Source organism: Poromitra crassiceps (assembly GCF_964638095.1).
Source record: "Poromitra crassiceps genome assembly, chromosome: 28".
In the NCBI taxonomy this organism is placed as follows: Eukaryota; Metazoa; Chordata; class Actinopteri; order Beryciformes; family Melamphaidae; genus Poromitra; species Poromitra crassiceps.
This window is the reverse complement of record NC_139651.1, coordinates 5,818,497-5,838,216: the sequence shown is the minus strand read 5'-3', so window position 1 is coordinate 5,838,216 and position 19,720 is coordinate 5,818,497. Positions and strand designations below refer to the sequence as shown.

Genomic DNA, 19,720 nt, shown 5'->3' with positions numbered 1-19,720 from the left:
CAGTCTCAGGCCTTGGCCAGCAGGAGACATTGCGATGTCAGCTATCCTTTGTACACGTGTAACTTGTACTGACACGGCCTCGGGATGGGAAGAAGGCCATGATGCGCCCGGCCAAACAAGCTTCCTGGTTCGAGTGTCAGTAGCAGCAGCACATGATGCAGTATCTTGTTTTGGTGCATATCTCAAATAAAGGTGGGATTGTTCATTGTTATTCATAAATAAAGCGCATAATAAATATAGACGTAGCTTCGGTTGGTTTTTGGACTCCAGTTTTGAAGCCTGGAGGTTGGCATTTTCTCCATCGTCATCTTGGTTATTTGGAAGTTATGTAAATTTGGACAAGAAGAGCTGCAGATAAACGGGTGAGTTATATAACCCCCCGCTTACAAATGTTAGGAAAGGTGAAATTAGCTATATAGACCAAAACCGTGTTTTGAACCAGGCTGTAAACATGCTATTACAAAGTCGGGCAGTTTAACATGGGGCGAACGCGGAACGACTCCATGCAGCTGCCTCAAGTGGCCATTTTGAGCTAGCCCGGCGGTTCTGACCTGAGGTAACCCCCGTCGAAGGTGACGAGCAGCCCTTCCTTCCAGTAGATGGTCTGGCTGCGTCGGACTCTGAAGGTGCTGCAGCGGTTCCTCCGCTGAGCTCCGGCGAAGCTGTAGATCACGGAGTTCCTGCTGCGCTGGCTCCGGGCGTTTTTCTTTGGCTCGAACGACTGTGCCAACAAAAACATCGAAGCCACCGAATGTGAAATGTAAACACAGGTAATGCACGTAGTAAAATGGGCGATGCATGATATGTGCAGATGTTTCAGTACCTGGAGGTCCATCTCTGTGAGGCTGATGAGCATCCGGGCGATGAAGCGCTCCCAAAAGCCCGCGGGAACGAAGCTCATCTTGAAGAGGCGCTGCAGGGTGTTGCTGGTCTGCTGGCGGAAGCAGTGGATGTCCATGGCTGGTTTAGGCGGGAGGAGGTGGGGCAGCAGATAACTACGGAACCAGAGGAGGAAACATGTTTAGTGTAGTGTAGAGCAGTGGTTCTCAACCGTTTTACACCCAAGTACCACCTCAGTAATGACCACCATATGAACTTAGGAGGAGGGAGCACCGCGTACCACCAGTGGGTTGAGAACCACTGGTGTAGAGAACAATGGGACATAGAGAACGGTGCATGAGAAAGATGTAATACAAAAATAACTAAATAAAATAAGGGATGCACGATGATATCAGTATGTCCTCGGTATCGGCTGATAAAGGCTTTAAAATGAAATATCGGCTTCGGCCTGAGAAGAGCATTTCATTTCATATGCTGATAAAATGACGCTTAAATGACGCTAACCTAACCCAGGGAGAGCATCATCATCCAAGCCTGTTTAAGTAGGATGAATCTTATGGTTTCATTTGAAAGAAAATGTTACATAAATAAAAAAACATGGCATGTTTAAGTAGTTGAAGTAGTTTTCTTATTTTGCCGAGTGAATGTGTACATTTTGAAAAGCATTGTATTTATGTCTCCATCACGATGAGAGTAGGCATAATAATGTGTTAATTCCACTACATGTTCACTGATATTCGGTGGCGGGGGGAATTGCACGCATCGGTATCGGCAATCAGCCAAAAGAGTCGGAAAATAGACATAATGTACAGTACATCGGGTGGGGGGGAATCCAATACCGTGCACCCCCCCCCCCCCCCCCCAAAATAAATAAATAAATGATAAGAATGACAAAAGTGCAGAACAGGACATATGTTTGGGAATGTTCACCAATGTGATTGAATAAATGGCAAATCTACAGTATTTTACCTGCTGCTGGCCACAGGCAGAGCAATCTCAAACTTGGCTAGAAACTGGAAATACTGCTCCTCTGTCTGTTGAGTGAAGCCTGTTCCTACCAGCAGCATCTGCACAGCATAAAAAACAGACAGGAAATCACCATATATTACAGAGTCACATTTCAAATACCAGCTGCTTGTTATTTTTGCCAGTTGCTCCGTTACCCGGAGGTCTTCAGCGCGGATCAGGCCGTTCCTGGCCACAGAGCGAGAGGACTTGAGGTGGATGATCCTCTCCAGACACTCCGACAGCCAGACGGGACACAGGAAGTAGAGGGTGCAGAGGCCGTGGCTGGTGTCCGGGAAGTGCAGCAGCGTGCCCGTCTCGATCAGGAAGTTGATGGCTAGACGCATACAATACGAAGAAGAAGAAGAGAACTGTAAACATGTCTCCTCACCCCTTCAGAAATGATGCGGTCTTCCCTGTTGGCTGGAGGTTATGTTTGCACGAAACATGGCAGAAAGGTTGGTCATGGGCAAACTTAGAAGTGATTGAAGTGAAGTGACTTTCAACGCAAACTGGCCAACAGGGGGCGCTGTAACGGGCGTGTCCAATCACAAAAAGGCACCTAACTTCCACACGGATTCACGTGACGCCACAAAACTTTTCACGATTCACTTTCCACGCCCACTGGACAAAAGGGGGTGTGGCAATGGGGGTAACATGCCGTGGCGGAGGTATGCAGAGTTTTTTCAAATGTTTTCAAATTTCAGTTGGTTCACGACCAACGTTGCGGTACCTGTCTGCAGGTCCTCGTAGTCTCTAATGTCACTTCCTGGGTTCTGCTCGATGACCCGGTCGAGCTGGGCTTCGGTCAGGTACTGGACCTCGTCCTCGGCGTCTCGCCTCTGCCGCTCCGCTAACACCGCCCCCTGCAGGATCAAGTAGCTCCGCGGGATCTGATGGAGAAGAGGGATTTTGTTTTCTTGTGCTCTCTAATGACTCAAATGACCCAAAATAAATGTTTCCCAGAATTTTATTTAAGACCAATTCATACGAAACTACGAAATGAGGAGTCAAGGAAAAACGACACCAGTATTGTAGAACAAAGAGAGAAGAAACGCGCTTCAGCTGATAATGCCAAACCGGTGCCTCTCAGACAACGGGACCGAGTTAAACTAGTGGAACAAAAGGATCTGCAGCACGCGGTCAAAGTTAGGCAATTTAATAGGTGCAAACAAAGATCTTTGTTCTCTTTGTCTGCACCTATTAAATTACCTAACTTTGACCGTGTGCTCCAGATCCTTTTGTGACACCAGTATTGTGTTTGCTGAAGCAAATCTGGTGCATCTTGCACTGCTGCCGGTAAACCATTTCCATATGAATCTAATCATTCTTCCACACTGTGACCTGAGCAACCAGGAAACTCTGCTGATGTGATTGTGTTTCATGAATAATACATTGTCTTATTTGTAGCAGGCAGATTACCCCACACAGCAGATGCAACTGCTGCCTCTTACAATCACTCAGAGTCAGAAGTGACATATCACAGAAGGTCCTTAAAGGAACACTCCGCCCATTTTCATCCAGCTTTGTACTCAAATTAATAACTCATTAACTCAAATCAACTCTCAATAACTGTCAAACTATTCATCATTCATCTAGTTTGACAGTTATTGAGAGTTGATTTGAGTTAATGAGTTATTCATTTGAGTTAGTGTGGACTGGTCCACACTTTAACACTCAATAACTGTCAAATTAAATGACAGACTTCAAAACCGTTTACAGTTTTCTGATATACTACTGATGTTCTAATGATACAAAGCTGGTTGAAAATGGGCGGAGTGTTCCTTTAAGAAATGCATCATTGCAAATAAGACCTCTAATAATTGGGCAAGATACTGAACGCCAAATTGCTACCGATGGTTGTACAGTACCAGCACTCTGTGTGGTAGCTTGCGGCTTTTCGGTGTCGTATGAATGTGTAGTGTGAATGGGTGAATGTAGGAATATTGTCAAGCGCTTTGCATAAAAGCGCTGGCTATATAGAGAGCCAAAGTGGAACGTCACTTCCTGCTTCAGCACGGTACCAGAGATTTTCTTCAGCAATTTATTTTCCCATAGACATTTCGTAAAATGCTTATAAAAAGAGTTTTACTTGGTCAAACCAAACAGTTCAGATATATTTAGAAACAGGAGAGACCGCATAACATTTCACTCAGACCAAAACGTAAAACAATTCGGGTATAAAGATTTTTTTTTTTATGTTGTTTTTTTAAAAGTTTTGGTCTGAGTGAAATGTTCTATGGTCTCCCCCAATTCTAAATATATCTGAACCGTTTGGTTTGACCAAGTAAAACCATTTTTATAGGCATTTTACAAAATGTCTATGGGGAAAAGAATTGCGGAATAACATTTCTGGTACAGTGCTGAAGCAGGAAGTGACGTTCCACTTTGGCTCTCTATAAATGCAGTCCGTTCACCAGTTTCATACTTGAAAGCCTGAAATTTTGCCAATCGACTACTTGCACAGCTCCACTACTTCCTGAAATGAGTAGGGCATCTTGGTTTCCTGTCCTACACTATTGGATGAACTGATTAATGTCAGGTGTGCCTGACTGCTGCAGTCACAACAACAGTGATCAGGCACACCTGACATTAATCAGTTCCTCCAATAGTGTAGGACAGGAAACCAAGATGCCCTACTCATTTCAGGAAGTAGTGGAGTTGTGCAAGTAAGTCTATTTATTTGCAGACTTTTTTTCCTGAACTCATCCACTCACCAGTCTGCCCACCAGTCTGTTGCCACAGGCAGAGCTGCCACTGTCTTTCATGGAGCAGGCAACCTGGTAGATCAGCTTCTTCAGCCCATCCAAGCCCTCTAGGGTCTTACACGACACCTCACTGAACACACACACACACACACACACACACACACACACACACACACACACACACACACACACACACACACACACAGATTTTGTATTTAACGTCTATTGTCATATATGGATCTAACTATGGGACACACATTCTGTTGCATGTACAGTAAGTCACTGTGGATAACAGGGCCTGCTGAATGCTGAAGTATACAAAGTGAGCCGTGTACTGACTGCAGGTGTTTCCAGGTGATGTCGGGGTAGCCGCTGGCTCGAGCCCCGGAGGGGGATCGGCACAGGGCCAGGACGTACGCTCTCAGCGTGGCCAGTCGCTCTGTGCGGAACTTGGTGTCGATCAGGTCCAGATGAGTTCCCACCACCACCACTGCAGAGTTAGGGGCCCGCGCCTACAGGTCAGAACCATAGGTCAGAACACACAGAGGTAGGGGGCCCGTGCCTACAGGTCAGAACACACAGAGTTAGGGGCCCGCGCCTACAGGCCAGAACACACAGAGTTAGGGGGCCCGCGCCTACAGGCCAGAACACACAGAGTTAGGGGCCCGCGCCTATAGGCCAGTGCTGCCGGTGTGCAGTTTACTGACATCATGTTATATAATTACTGGCTATTGAAATTCAATGTACATAGCACAGCTTTAATCTTTAGTCTTATTTCCTATGTACACAAATTAAACCAGGACTTAAACACATCCTGACAATCCTCAATATATTTTTTTATTTTTCTCCCAATTGTGCTTAGCCAATTATCCCCCGCCTAAGCAGTCTCGGTCTTGCTCCACCCCCTCTGCCAAACTGGAGAGGGTGTACATTTTCACATGCCTCCCCCGGCGCATTGTCACCTGACAGTGAGGAGTTTCACCGGGAGGATGTCGCACATGGGAGGATCACGCTATTCCCCCCAGTTCCCCTCCCCGCTGAACAGGTGCCCTTAAATGACCAGAGGAGGTGCTAGTGCAGCGACCAGGACACACAGCCTTTCCGGCATTCCCACCTGCAGACATGGCCAATTGTGCCCAGTACGGACGCCCCGACCAAGCTGGAGGTACTGTAACAACAGGGGTACGAACCTGCGACCCCGGGAATAGACAGTTACACCACCTGGGCACCCCCTAGACAACATTTAATTGATAGGTAGGCCAAGTTTAGCCCAGGAAGCTCAAATACAATTGAGAGGAAATCAGAGTTTTCAGATCAGATCTTAAACCATAACTGTAGCGGTTTAAAAAGCGTTCAAATCGTGTCTCGGCGAGACTCCTCGGATCAGATTTCCAGTGTTTTCTTTCCCGTGTTTGAAGTGACATGTTGCAACAAGAATAGCACACGACCACAAACACCACGGAGGAGAACAGCAGCACCAGGAGTACCATGGCAGCAGTGTTGGGCAAGTTACTTTCAAAATGTGATATATTACATATTACTAGTTACCGGTACTTTCATTTAAAAAAAATAAGTTACTTTACAATATCACTTTCTGTGTAGAGTAACTCGTTACTCGTTATTACACTACTTTTGCATTACTTTCACCAAAACAACAGCAGCAGCAGAATGACATCGCTGCCCCGGAACCATCCCGAAAAAATAATGTCAACCGCCTTAAAGTCAGTGTAAACAATCCAAAATTCTAAATGTTATTATTTCCCTTTGTTATTGTCATCTATAGTGGTTATTTGCATAAAAACACAAGGTTTGATTAGGAAATGATTGTATCTTTTTTAAATATGTGCTTTGATTTGATCAAATGTAACTCAATTTGTAACTTGAGTTACTTGAGAAAGTAACTGGTATAATATTACTGAAATCCTATACAGTAAGTAATAAGTTATATTACTGAGTTACTGCTAAAAGTAATATATTACATGTAATATGTTACTTTTGCACTGAGTTACCACCGACACCGCATGGCAGTGACTGACGTCGTCTCGTGGCTAAATGTGCTCTGCGACGCGGCTAAGAAAATGTCGTCATAAAAACAGTCCGAATAAACCACAGCCGAGCTTTCGTTTAACTAGCGTGTTGCTACTACGACCCAGAGTTGTTGGAGAGCGAATGTGGCCTTAATCCCACACCTGCATTGTTACCATGACAACCAAATGTCGTAATGACAGCAAAACACACAAATCCGACGTGTAAATTACAATGGGACTGTAGAGTAGAATAACAATGTGGAGTTTAGAAACGGTCCTGGAGAGGTTCAGAAAAAAGGCTCATTAGAAAACACAGCCAAGGCAATTATGCTTCAATGAAGCATTTCAAATAAATGTCAAAATGAAAAAGCTAACGCAGTTTCAACATCCCACGTCATGGTGGTTCCCTCTAGACGACATCCATCAACGCTGCGGTGGGTTCATGTGGTCAGAGGAGCCCATTTTCCTGTAAATCATGATGCCTCCTCCCCTCTCTTGCTGGAAACACAAACGTGACAAGTCTCTGAGTCACAAAGTCACACCCTGCTTTTACTGGCCCGCTGAGACTCAACTGCTGCTCTAACCCGGGCCCTCTGAAGTGTACGCCCCTAACCCAACTAAACCCCCGGCCCTAACCCAACTAAACCCCCGCCCCTAACCCAACTAAACCCCAGCCCCTAACCCAACTAAACCCCCGGCCCTAACCCAACTAAACCCCTGCCCCCAACCCAACTAAACCCCCGCCCCTAACCCAACTAAACCCCAGCCCCTAACCCAACTAAACCCTGCCCCTGCCCCTAACCCAACTAAACCCCTAACCCAACTAAACCCCCGCCCCTAACCCAACTTAACCCCCGCCACTAACCCAACTAAACCCCCGCCACTAACCCAACTAAACCCCCGCCCCTAACCCAACTAAACCCCCGCCCCTAACCCCAACCAGACCTAATGAGATCCACATGAGAGAGGGTCACCTCTATGTTGAGCAGCCATGTCTGCAGGTTGGCGACCGCCTCCTCTCCCAGAGCCAGGTTCCAGATCATCACGTACAGGGCCTTGTCGGTGAAGAAGCACTGGTTCACCGTCGACATGCTCGCCGGGCCGCCGATGTCCCACACGTTGAACGCCACCGAGTCTCTCTGTTTGCACACAGGAACAGGAAGAGACCGCCAGTCAACGATGTTAAGCCAAAACACATGTCAATCTGTGGGGCAATGGTGGCCTAAAGGTTAGAGAAGCGAGCGTGCGACCCGGAAGGTCGTCGGTTCAATCCCCGGGACCGGCAGGATAAATCTGGGCGGGGAAAGTAAATAAGTAAGTAAGTAACACTTTATTTGTATAGTAGTTTTCAAAACCAGAGTTACAAAGTGCTTTACAGCGGGAAATACAAGCAGGAGGCAGTTTAAAACAAAACAAACAAATAGATGAAACCAGGCAAGAGACAACCAAACTAATTAAAACAAAAAAATGAAAACAGTTAAAATAATGATGAAGGGGCAAAAAGTGTTCAGGACATAAAGTGCAGACCAGTAGTGAGACAGTCCAGTGTTTCCCACAGGATTTTGAGAATTTGTGGTGGGGGACCACAGACCCCCTAGGAGGCATGCCCCCCCACAAGATTTTTTTAAACATTTTAAAGTAAAATCCATGAATTTGGTGTACTTTGAGAAAGCTTAAGAGCTAAATTAAAAGGCTAGATCTATGAAGAACATGTCATCATTACTGTGCTGTGGGTTTACAATGACAAACTAAATTTCTCCCTATAGGTCAGGGATACTCAACTTGCTTTGCCACTTTCGTGAAATGATAGAAGGCGAGGGGCCAGTTAATAAACAAACAATATACATTTTTCTGTAGCGGATTGTAGGTTTTTGGGGTGTCAGCCGGAGTTTAGGCTGACAGTGTTGTGCACACCGGATAGTTAGTTAGGTTAAGTTAGTTGGGTTAAGTACATACATAAGTGCCTGGGTAGCGAGCAGATGGCGGTACAATTTAGCAGCTAAATCATAGATTATTGAAAGATATTCCATATTCCAGACTGAAATGCTATAACAGAAGTATTGGCCAGAATGACATGAACAATGAATTGGACACTTATTCAGCGGATATCTTGCATGTTACGTTCAGGTGCACTGTAAAAAAAAAAAAAAAAAAAAAAATTTGGTCAACATCTTATTGTGGCGGTCAAAATATTATTGTGGCGGCCTGCCACAAATTCCTTTATGTATGGGAAACACTGCAGTCAATATAGGTACTTCAGAATCAGTTTTATTGGCCAAATATGTGCACATACAAGGAATTTAACTCCGGTTTGCATAACTCTCAATGCACTCACACTCAAAATAAGTGGGAAAAAAAGGTACTTACAAGTAAAAGCCTACGAGATCAAGATTAATAAAATGCCTGTTCAATAAATAGGTTTTAAGAAGTGTTTTAAAAATGGAAAGTGAATCTGCCAGTCTCACACACAGAGGGAGGCGATGCCATAGCGTTGGAGCTACAACTGAAAAGGACCGCTCATCTCTTGTTTTAAGTCTGGATTGTCTTGGTCCGAGGACCTGAGTGGCCTTGCTGTGGTGCTGTGGTGGCTTCAGAAGTTCTGTAGAGAGGAGCTCGGCCTCACAGAGCTTTCAAAGTAATCAGGAGTAATTTAAAATTAGATATCTGTGGCACTGGCAGCCAGCGGCAGGAGGCCAGTATGAGGGTGATGTGAGAGAGAGCTGGTCAGGAGCCACAGGCTGCATTTTTGAATGAGTTGTAGCCTGGACACAGTAGCATCACTGAGGCATGTCAAGAGGGAGTTACAGTCATTTTGAATGAGTTGTAGCCTGGACACAGTAGCATCACTGAGGCATTTTGAATGAGTTGTAGCCTGGACACAGTAAAATCACTGAGGCATTTTGAAAGAGTTGTAGCCTGGACACAGAGGGAGTTACACTCGTCCAAACGTGAGGAAATAAGAGCCTAAGTGTTTCCATGTCATTAGCTGAGAGGACTGATGTCATTAGTTGGAGAAAGCAGGACTGAAGTGAACAGCAGCGCTTGCCCCTCCCTCATTACGACCACCACTGAGGTGCCCTTGAGCAAGGCCCTCAGTGGCCAGCAGATCAGACTGTGGTTGTACTGGTCAGCTTCCAGGTGTGAATGTGTTTGTGGATGTGAACAGGGCGCTGCTGAAAAAGAGAGAGAGAGCATTGCTCTCAGTGAGACTCTCCCCTGAATAAATAAAGCTTAAAGGAAAGTGATGACAAGAAAAAAATAAAGTGATGAGAAGAATGAAAACACTTCCAAGGTGTCTCTCGGTCTTCTGAAAAAAAAAAAAAAGCCTTCATGTGTTTGCCTCTCGCAAGGTTAACGATGCAGCTGCACCATCACATTTGCATATTTTAACTGCGAGATGCTGTAGTGTCGCCAAATGAAGGGTTTTTCACTAGTTTATTCATTATTTTCCACAAATGGCAACAAATAATGTTCAAACAATCTCCTCTTTCCTCTGCACCTTCCCTCTAACTACATTCTCCTTTTCCTTATGAGTGAATCAAATTATTTATCAGTATTATTATTAGTAGAAATCTCACACGCTCCTTTCTAGCGTCCCTCGTGAGATACCACCAGTTAAAGTCATAACGGCCAATTAAGATAATATACGTGGAACATTATCAGGGAATTTATAACATCAGCTTGTCAGCCCATTAAAAGAAAATTAATTAAAAAAGAATGACACGTTGGGAACACAGACAGTGCAGAGTGCCCCTCAAAGTGAGCCAGTATAAAAGTACCGGCAGGCTTAAACATCAAATTCAAGGACTTTTCAATGACTATCCAGGCCAAAACTTCAATTTCTATTCTTGCACAAAATATATAAATTCAAGCACTATAAATCCAATGACACATGTCTATTTATGTATAATTTTCAAAAACTTTTAAGGCCTTGATTCCCTAACCTTGCTTGCAAGATGGATAACCTCGTGAGATCAAAAGAGATTCTCTCGACGTATCCATCTTGTCATGCACAGGCAGTTAAGATGATTGGTCGAACCATGCCGGCCCGACGAATCAGCGGCAGCCGTAGGCGGGCTCAGGCTCGTCTGGGCAAGTAGTGGGTACATGGTCTTTGTAGTTCTTTTCACTCGTCAACATGGCTGCCGCCGCGGAAGTGACAGGCAGTCTGAATGAAATTGAATGTAACGTTCCCAATTCTTTGTAATAAATTCTAAAAAACGACCCTCAACATTTGGGAAGGCTAAGCCACACAACTAGTTCGTTATAATCTAACTAAATGCTTCGAAGGTGACTTTACGACCGTGAGGACTCAATCAATGAATACCACGGAGATCATCCACAGGCACCTTCGGCGATCTGATTGGTTGAAGTTAACACCCACCAGCGGTGATAGACAGATGGGTCATCCAATCACCTGCCAAATAGCTTGGAAAAAGTGCCCGCCTCCGTCAGCGGGTCTGGTGACTTCATTCCCAGATCGACTGGTTTAGTGAAACCTATGTGGAGCTATACCGTCCATCTGGCAGCGTCAGGTTATTGATTCCCCCCACTCCCCCTCAAACTCACTCCCTTTCAAGGATTTCAATGACGTGTGGGAACCCTGTACAGAGAGAGGGTAAAAGGCTGGGAGTGTTGTGGTTGCATAGACAGGTCTGTCTAAAGGAGTGAAAGGACTCTTTCTCTCTGATCTGACTCACACCAGGTAGGAAACACGAGTCAGTGTTTGCCAGGAAGACGACATATTTTTAAACCACATTCAAATGGTTCAGTGGCGGTGTTAATGAAGCCGTTCCCACCAGTTTCATTTTTCCCCCTTTCTCATTTCTGCCTCCAGCGAAATGTTAACAAAAAAGAGCCGAGAACAAAGAACATTCATAAAAATGACAGAGAAAATAATAGAATTCAGTCGCACGCAATCACGAACATCATGGAAAATGTGAGATATTTTTAAAAAAGTCTTAGAGGGGAACAAGAAATTGAATTGTCTTAGTGCTTTGTAATGCGTTTCATTTACAAGGTGCATAACAGCAGAAAGTAACTATTTAAACTAATCAATGCTGTGATCTGCTACAGTAGTATCATTACTACAGTCGTATCATTAACTGGATTTTAAAGACAGCAGAGCTCCCCTTCTCGTTGTTAAAGGGACAGCTCACCCTAAAATCCAAAATACATATATTCCCTCTCACCTGCAGTGCTATTTATCCATCTATATCGTTTTGTGTTAGTTGCCTGAGTTTTGGAGATATCAGCCCTAGAAATTTCTGCCTCGTCTCAAATACAATGGAACTGGATGGCACTCGGCTTGTGGTGCTCAAAGTGCCAAAAAATACATTTGATAAACTCAACAGCAATGTCTCTTTCTAGAAATCATGACCCTGTTATTCAACATAATCCACAAACCTTGTTGTGTGCAGTTTCATGTAGGAACTATTTTCTTAAGACCGAACTACCCCCCACTAGCTACTAGTTAGTTCCTACACGAAACTGCTCACAACTAGGTGTGTGTTATCTTGGGTAACTGGGTCATTATTTCTGGAAAGAGACATTGCTGTTGAGTTTTCCAAATGTATGTTTTTGCCGTTTTGAGCAGCACAAGCCGAGTGCCATCCAGTTCCATTGTATTGGAGAAAAGGCAGACATCTCTACATCTGATATCTCCAAAACTCAGCAACTCACACCAAAACGATGTAGATGGATAAATAGCACTACAGGTGAGAGGAAAAATATGTAATTTTGGAGTTTAGGGTGAGCTGTCCCTTTAAGAGTTGTCGAAACAGCCACAGTTTAACCCTTTCTCGACTATATACTGAATGTACTGTATGTGCGTAGCGTGTGCTGTTCCTCACGTTGCCTTTGCCCGAGTTGGGTTTGTCCAGTTCCCAGGTGGAGGTGGAGATGCTGCGCTCTGCGGGGGTAAAGGGGCACGTCTTGCCGGTCTGCAGGGCGTCCAGCAGGGCCGTCTTGCCCTGCCGCGGAGGACCAATCACCAGCATCTTCAGCAGCTTGCAGGCCTCCGCCTTTCGAAGGTGAGCCCGGAGGAAGGCCAAGACCGCCGCAGGACCTGGGAGACAAACCAGCAGCAACGTCGCATCTATTTTTTAAGTCCGTTGGAACCAGTGGGCAAGCCCCACAACCCTACCCTCCGATGATGCGGAAGTGAATTGAAAAGCTGTAGTTCCTCGAATGGCCACTAGGCAGCGGGGGCAGTAGGCTTCCCCCCGCCCCCCCCCCCCATGTTAAAATGCCAGACTTTGTAACAGGATTAAACATCTTTCCAGTTATGGGTGAAACACGGTTTTGGCCTATGTCATTTTTATATAACTCGCCCGTTTGGAGTAAAATAGATGATAGAAAAGGGGGTGATTGACAGATCGCCTGTCCAGTGATCGCGCAGCTTGCCGATCACGGACCAATAGCAGGCGGAGCTGCGGCTCTGGGAAACTCCCATCTCACGTGAGGTGACTCAACCCGTTCCCTCCCACTCTGCTGACGAAAAATCAAGATGGTGACACCCACCGTTTGAACTCCGCCAGGGAAACTAAATTTAATGGGATCGATATGTCCATATTATTCATGTCTATGGTTGGACCTCGATTTCTGAAGTAGTCACGAGGCCTTAAAGCTGCACTAGGTAAGAATAAACTTCCACCAATCGTATGAGGCGAAGACATGGAGCGCCCCCTTACTGTCACATTATATTCTGGGTCATGAAGCCCATCAAACCTCCAAAAATTCAAACATTTATTCCTCACTGCCACTTGGTGCCACCAAGCAGGAAGTAGCCTAAGGCTGAGTGTCCATATAGTGTTTTTTTCCCTGAGCACCAGTGCCCTTTTTCTCATTAAAGGCAACAGGAAGTGGCTGCAAGGCACAGAAAAGGCGGCCGCTCCAGAAAAGTGCTGCAGTCAGAGTCCATCCGCCCCTTCCTCCCCCCCTCAGAGCAGGGCGCTTAAATTTTTTTAGAAATGTTCAACTCTTCGCCGGGTGACGTGAATCGCTTTTTCCAGCCGACCAATCGTGACGACACACTGGCCATTTCCCATACCGATAACAAATATGGAGAAAGTGAAAGTGCTGGCGGACATGGGAATCAGTGAATTTACGTTATTGTAACAGTGATCAAGATACTGGACATGTATTGAAAATATCTGGTAAGCCTTGCTTGTTCCACAACACTGTACTGTCTGCTAGAAGTGCTAACCGGCTGGTATAGTGAGCTAGCAGCAGGTGACGCTATCATGCTCCGCCTTTTCATTTCCTCATTCCCTCCACAAAAGCACTCCAGGCAGCGCTTTTTCCATGTCAGCCCCCCCGGTTCCCCCCCCCTCTCCACACCGCATAAAACCACTATACGGACACACGCCCCAATGCAGCTTTAATTAGTGGAGGCAATTAACTGGTTAGCCAAGATCCCTTTTGAATCTTGGAATGTTTTGTGTGTGTGTGTGTGTGTGCGTGTGTGTGTGTGTGTGTGTGTGTGTGTGTGTGTGTGTGTGTGTGCGTGTGCGTGTGCGTGTGTGTGTGTGTGTGTGTGCCATATATCAACATGCAGGCTGGATTAGGGTTAGTGTACCTTCTTTCCTGACCTCTTGAGGGACGTTGGTGATGTTCAGATCTTCGATGTCCAGCTGCCACAGGTTGGAGAGCTGACCAAGCTCTACTGGGAGCTCCCGGATTGTCGGATTACTGTTGTCATAACATGAGAGACAGCGTGGATCAAGGTTAAGTTCATTAAGTAAGGATGGCAAGTTCACAGCCAACAGTTTACATAGAATCAATCAGATGGAAAAACACTCCCAAATAGACACAAGCATTAGACTAGGGATGTCACGATACTAGAATTTCTACTTCGATACCGATACCCAGGAAAATATCGATACTCGAGTCGATACTTTTTTCAATACCACGGGAAGGGGGGATGATGACACATCAAGAGGCATAAAAATAAAGTTTAGACAGATGGACGGACAGACGCACACTTCTCCATAATCTAAGCCTGATCAAACTTTGAATTTAGACAGCAGATTAGCGCTGCTCTAGTCATCGAACACCTTTAGCTTGTTGAAGCAACAGATACCCACCAATGATGGGGAGGGAAAAATCAGTGATTTTTCATTAAAAGAAAGCACTGATGGTATCAAAACTGTTGCAAATGAGTATTGTATCCATCTCAAATTTGTAGTATTGATACTTTCAATACTATCGATACCTGTTGCAAATGAGTATTGTATCCGGTTCAAATTTTCAGTATCGATACTTGTTGCAAATGAGTATTGTATCCGATTTAAGTTTTCAGTATTGATACTTTCCGATACTATCGATACTTTTGACAACCCTACATTAGCACCACGGACCACCATTTGATAAGAGTAAGTCCCAGGGAATCTTACGGGAAAATTGTAATTGTTCATTTAGCACCGATTTGTAGAACTGTCTACACTGTATACATACAGTCATACAGTCTCCAATTGGGGGGGTGGGGGGGGTGGAGTCTAGTGAATTCAATTGCAGTGAAATTAAAGTATTCTTCACTTCCCTAAGGAGCCCTGGAAGCTTGTAAAAACACTTCATGGGGGCCCTGGAATGATCCCGCTTTGAGAAGCGCTGTGTCTCGGCGATGGCGAGAAATCCCTTTTTGGCAGCGCTGCAGCAGAGTGGATCCAAGGACATGGTCCAGAATCTTTCCATCTCTGTGACAGCAGAGCAGTGTGAGCTGACCCATCTGCTGCTGCTGCATGGATACACCAGCTGCAGACAGCTGCACCAGGCGGGCGGGACCACATACCAGCACACTACACACCACTACTACACACTACACACCACTACACACACTACACACTACTACACACCACCACATACCAGCTCAGCTACATTTTCAAGACGTCTCAAACTTAAGCCATCTCTCGTCACGGCATGTTAAAGTAATCTTCTCTTCTTTTTTTTATGATCTTTTTATTTGGAAAAGTCAGCAGATCAGTTACTGCACAATCACTTCAGCTCAGACAATACATTTTAATGTATAGCCATGGCATGCATATATCCATACTCTCTTCCTGTCTATTTTCACACACTCCATCCACCCTCTCATCCATTAGGGGTGTCAAAAATAATCGATTATAAGATGCATCGCGATGCCGACGTGCACGATTCTGCATCGATTCACAAATGTCAAAAATCAATTTATTTTTTTATTTTTTTAATAATCGAATAAAATATAATGGAAGTACATGCAGTTGTTTATTTGGATCATAATACAATGCAATTCCAAATGCACTTTTATTTTAAAAGTAGCCACACAGTGAGAAAAAAAAGTGAGAAAAAATAAATCATGTATTGGGGAAAAAAAGTGATGTATCTATTTAAGATGCATCGAGATGCATCGATAATCGTAATCGAATCGAATCGTAGCCCTCTGAAGGAATTGTAATCGAATCGAATCGTGAGGCCAGTAAAGATTCACAGCCCTCTCATCCATGCATACGCATGCGCAAATACGACAAATAAACTAAAAACAGACAGGATGCTCTGATAGTGAATCACTAATTTAACAAAAGGAGAAAAAATAGTTTATTAAAAGTCTCGTCTTAAAGGGGTTATATAACTCAATCCACTTTTCCCCAATCCTTAGTACACAAATGTGTCCTTTTTTAGTCTCACCGAAAAGGTAAGTCTTTCCATTAAAAATATATATTCTCTGTTACGACCCAGTCATTAAATGTAGGTACTTCAGGGCGCAGTCACTTTCAGGTAAGTGTGGCCATTAAAATTGTACAGAGAAAAGCCTGGGTACTCCTCGGATCAAAGTCAAGTCCCAGATAGATCACTTCACGTCCACCCTAAAAAGACAACTTCCATGGTCCTCTGTAGCTCTTGCCAATATTGGTCTAATCTTCCATTAAATGTATTTATAAATGTCCCTTTTGCTACTCTCTATCACTGATTTATATATAACACAACACTGATTCAACCGCTTGCCAGTTTCGTGAAAGCTTTTCCATCTGCTGCTCTAAACAGTCTGCTAGCGCTTCCCTGGGAAACATCCTCTCTGACGCACAGGTAGTGATGTGTGCATTCGGAATAAAAGGAAGAACTGGGTGGGTAGTTAGTGGATAACCTGGCTGAACGAACAGACAACGAAAAGAGCGCCACCTACAGACGCACCGTGCTGGACACACCGTTGGATTTACAGGTGATCTCTGGGAAGAGCAGTGCAGAAAGTAGCACCAGAGCAATGATCGCTTAAATCTGTTGGTAATACCAACAAAGATGGAGACAAAACTATCCCCCCAGTTCCCCCCCCCAAAAAAACCCCACACAAAAACCCACACAGACAACCACTTTAATTACTAGTATTAGGAATTCACGATATATCGGCAATCATACCGGTATCGGTCTGATGAGCCAAATAACAGCAATGTTAATATATCTGCCGGAATTTTCATATTGAGAAGAAACAATGTGGTCAATCTATGATTTATGGGCTTTTCCAAATGTCTTGGAAATAAAGAAAGCCATCATATCGACATCGGAAAATATTTGTTATCGGCCATAACAGCAATGTTAATATCGGTAATATCGGTATCGATCAAATTGGTGCATCCCTAGACTAGAATACTAGTAATTGTCATCATAAGCACTGTTCCCCTACAGCACAGAGACTGATTTCATCATCAGCACTGTTCCCCCACAGAGACAGATTTCATCATCAGTACTAGACTGATTTCATCATCAGCACTGTTCCCCCACAGAGACATATTTCATCATCAGCACTGTTCCCCCACAGCACAGAGACAGATTTCATCATCAGCACTGTTCCCCCACAGCACAGAGACAGATTTCATCATCAGTACTAGACTGATTTCATCATCAACACTGTTCCCCCACAGCACAGAGACGGATTTCATCATCAGCACTAGACTGATTTCATCATCAACACTGTTCCCCCACAGGGACAGATTTCATCATCAGCACTGTTCCCCCACAGAGACAGATTTCATCATCAGTACTAGACTGATTTCATCATCAACACTGTTCCCCCACAGCACAGAGACAGATTTCCTCATCAGCACTGTTCCCCCACAGGGACTGATTTCATCATCAACACTGTTCCCCCACAGCACAGAGACAGATTTCATCATCAGCACTGTTCCCCCACAGAGACAGATTTCATCATCAGTACTAGACTGATTTCATCATCAACACTGTTCCCCCACAGCACAGAGACAGATTTCCTCATCAGCACTGTTCCCCCACAGGGACTGATTTCATCATCAACACTGTTCCCCCACAGCACAAGGACAGATTTCATCATCAGCACTGTTCCTCCACAGCACAGAGACGGATTTCATCATCAGCACTAGACTGATTTCATCATCAACACTGTTCCCCCACAGGGACAGATTTCATCATCAGCACTGTTCCCCCACAGAGACAGATTTCATCATCAATACTAGACTGATTTCATCATCAGCAGTGTTCCCCCACAGAGACTGATTTCATCATCAGTACTAGACTGATTTCATCATCAACACTGTTCCCCCACAGAGACTGATTTCATCATCAGCACTGTTCCCCCACAGCACAGAGACTGATTTCATCATCAGCACTGTTCCCCCACAGCACAGAGACTGATTTCATCATCAGCACTGTTCCCCCACAGCACAGAGACTGATTTCATCATCAGCAGTGTTCCCCCACAGCACAGAGACTGATTTCATCATCAGCACTGTTCCCCCACAGCAGCACAGAGACAGATTCCATGCCGTGTTGATATGGATGAGTGGAGGGAAAATGGGGAGGGAGGCAGAGGCTGGCTGGTAAACGGCTGGACTCACTTGGAGAGGTAGAGCTCGGTGAGGCTGTGCAGGCCACACAGCGACTGGGGGACGCACTCCAGCTGGTTGTCGTTCAAGAAAAGCACTTCCAGTGAATCCCGCAGAATCAGGGGAAACTCAATAGGACACACTGCCAAGAGAGAGAGAGCCATGCTGAGGGACAGGGTACAGTAACACACACACAGAGCAAGTACCGGCAGATACAGTTCAACTCATACACTAACTGCGTTATGGACCAATGGCTTGAGCAATATGGGTTTTCAAGGCCATACAGCCGATAATTTATGTCAATATATATATATTTTATTTTTTTCTGTTTTTCTCCCGTTCTCCCCAATTGTACTTGGCCAATTCCCCCTGCTGTCCCGGCCGTTGCTCCACCCGCTCTGCGATCTGGTGGAGAGTTATAGACTAGCACCTGCTTCCTCCGATACATGTGCAGTCGGTTGCCAGCCGCTTCTTGTCACCTGACAGCGAGGGGTTACACGGGTCTCCCCCGTGGTAGGCAATCGCTTGCTTTTACCTCTACACTACCCAGATGCCCCTTTGCCAAAAAGTGTTCAGTGTTTTGTTTTCCGTATACCGTAAATTCCGCACTATAAGCCGCACCGGAGTATAAGCCGCACCTGCAAAATTGCCTGTTTGCTACATATATAAGCCGCACCGGACTATAAGCCGCGGGTGTTTTAATGGTATTATTATTATTTTTTTTTTTTTATGTTTAATTACCATATGTAAGGGTTCATGCACAGAGGGGATTGTCGGGAAAGAGATGGCTGTTTGAGGAAGCTCCCATTTATTAACATTTCAACAAAACAACATAACACAACACCACCTGTGTTTTTTTTTACAGTGCACACAGTGTCCGCGGTGTGGTGAAAAGAGGGCAAGAGAGGAAATTAAAACAGAAGTGGATTTATAGTTAGAAAGAGTGCTAAAAAAGAGATTTTTTTTTTTTTTTTTTTTAATCCATAGATAAGCCGCACCGGACTATAAGCCGCAGGGGCCAAAAAAGCCCAAAAAACGGGGAAAAAGCCGCGGCTTATAGTCCGGAATTTACGGTAATTGTATTATTGGAAGGGCAGAAAATCCTGATCAAAAATCTGATCAAAATCAAACTGCATCATTATCCATCATATCGGAGGTGGACGGCACTGACTGGACCAAATCTATTATCATCTGATTTTTTAATAAAAGGACAACATTGGCAAACTAACGGGTCTAACCCAGGTCCTGATGGGACAGGACGTCCTCTCCGATGCCTGTCTGAAATGTTTTCAGTGGCAAGGCAGTAAACATC

At 44.8% G+C, this 19,720-nt stretch overlaps 1 protein-coding gene across 1 annotated transcript in view; it reads right to left on the bottom strand.

The window, feature by feature from the left end:
• lrrk1 (leucine-rich repeat kinase 1) overlaps positions 1–19,720 on the bottom strand; it is an 87,778-nt gene that overhangs the window by 45,514 nt on the left and 22,544 nt on the right. Inside the window, exons 12-22 of the mRNA XM_083662224.1 lie at positions 18,421–18,550; positions 14,160–14,272; positions 12,433–12,647; positions 7,555–7,719; positions 4,893–5,065; positions 4,563–4,683; positions 2,579–2,738; positions 2,004–2,182; positions 1,810–1,907; positions 824–995; positions 552–721 (exon numbers count right to left, since the gene is read on the bottom strand). Coding sequence (XP_083518350.1) covers positions 552–721; positions 824–995; positions 1,810–1,907; positions 2,004–2,182; positions 2,579–2,738; positions 4,563–4,683; positions 4,893–5,065; positions 7,555–7,719; positions 12,433–12,647; positions 14,160–14,272; positions 18,421–18,550 — 1,696 coding nt within the window. The remainder of the gene's footprint in view (positions 1–551; positions 722–823; positions 996–1,809; positions 1,908–2,003; positions 2,183–2,578; positions 2,739–4,562; positions 4,684–4,892; positions 5,066–7,554; positions 7,720–12,432; positions 12,648–14,159; positions 14,273–18,420; positions 18,551–19,720) is intronic.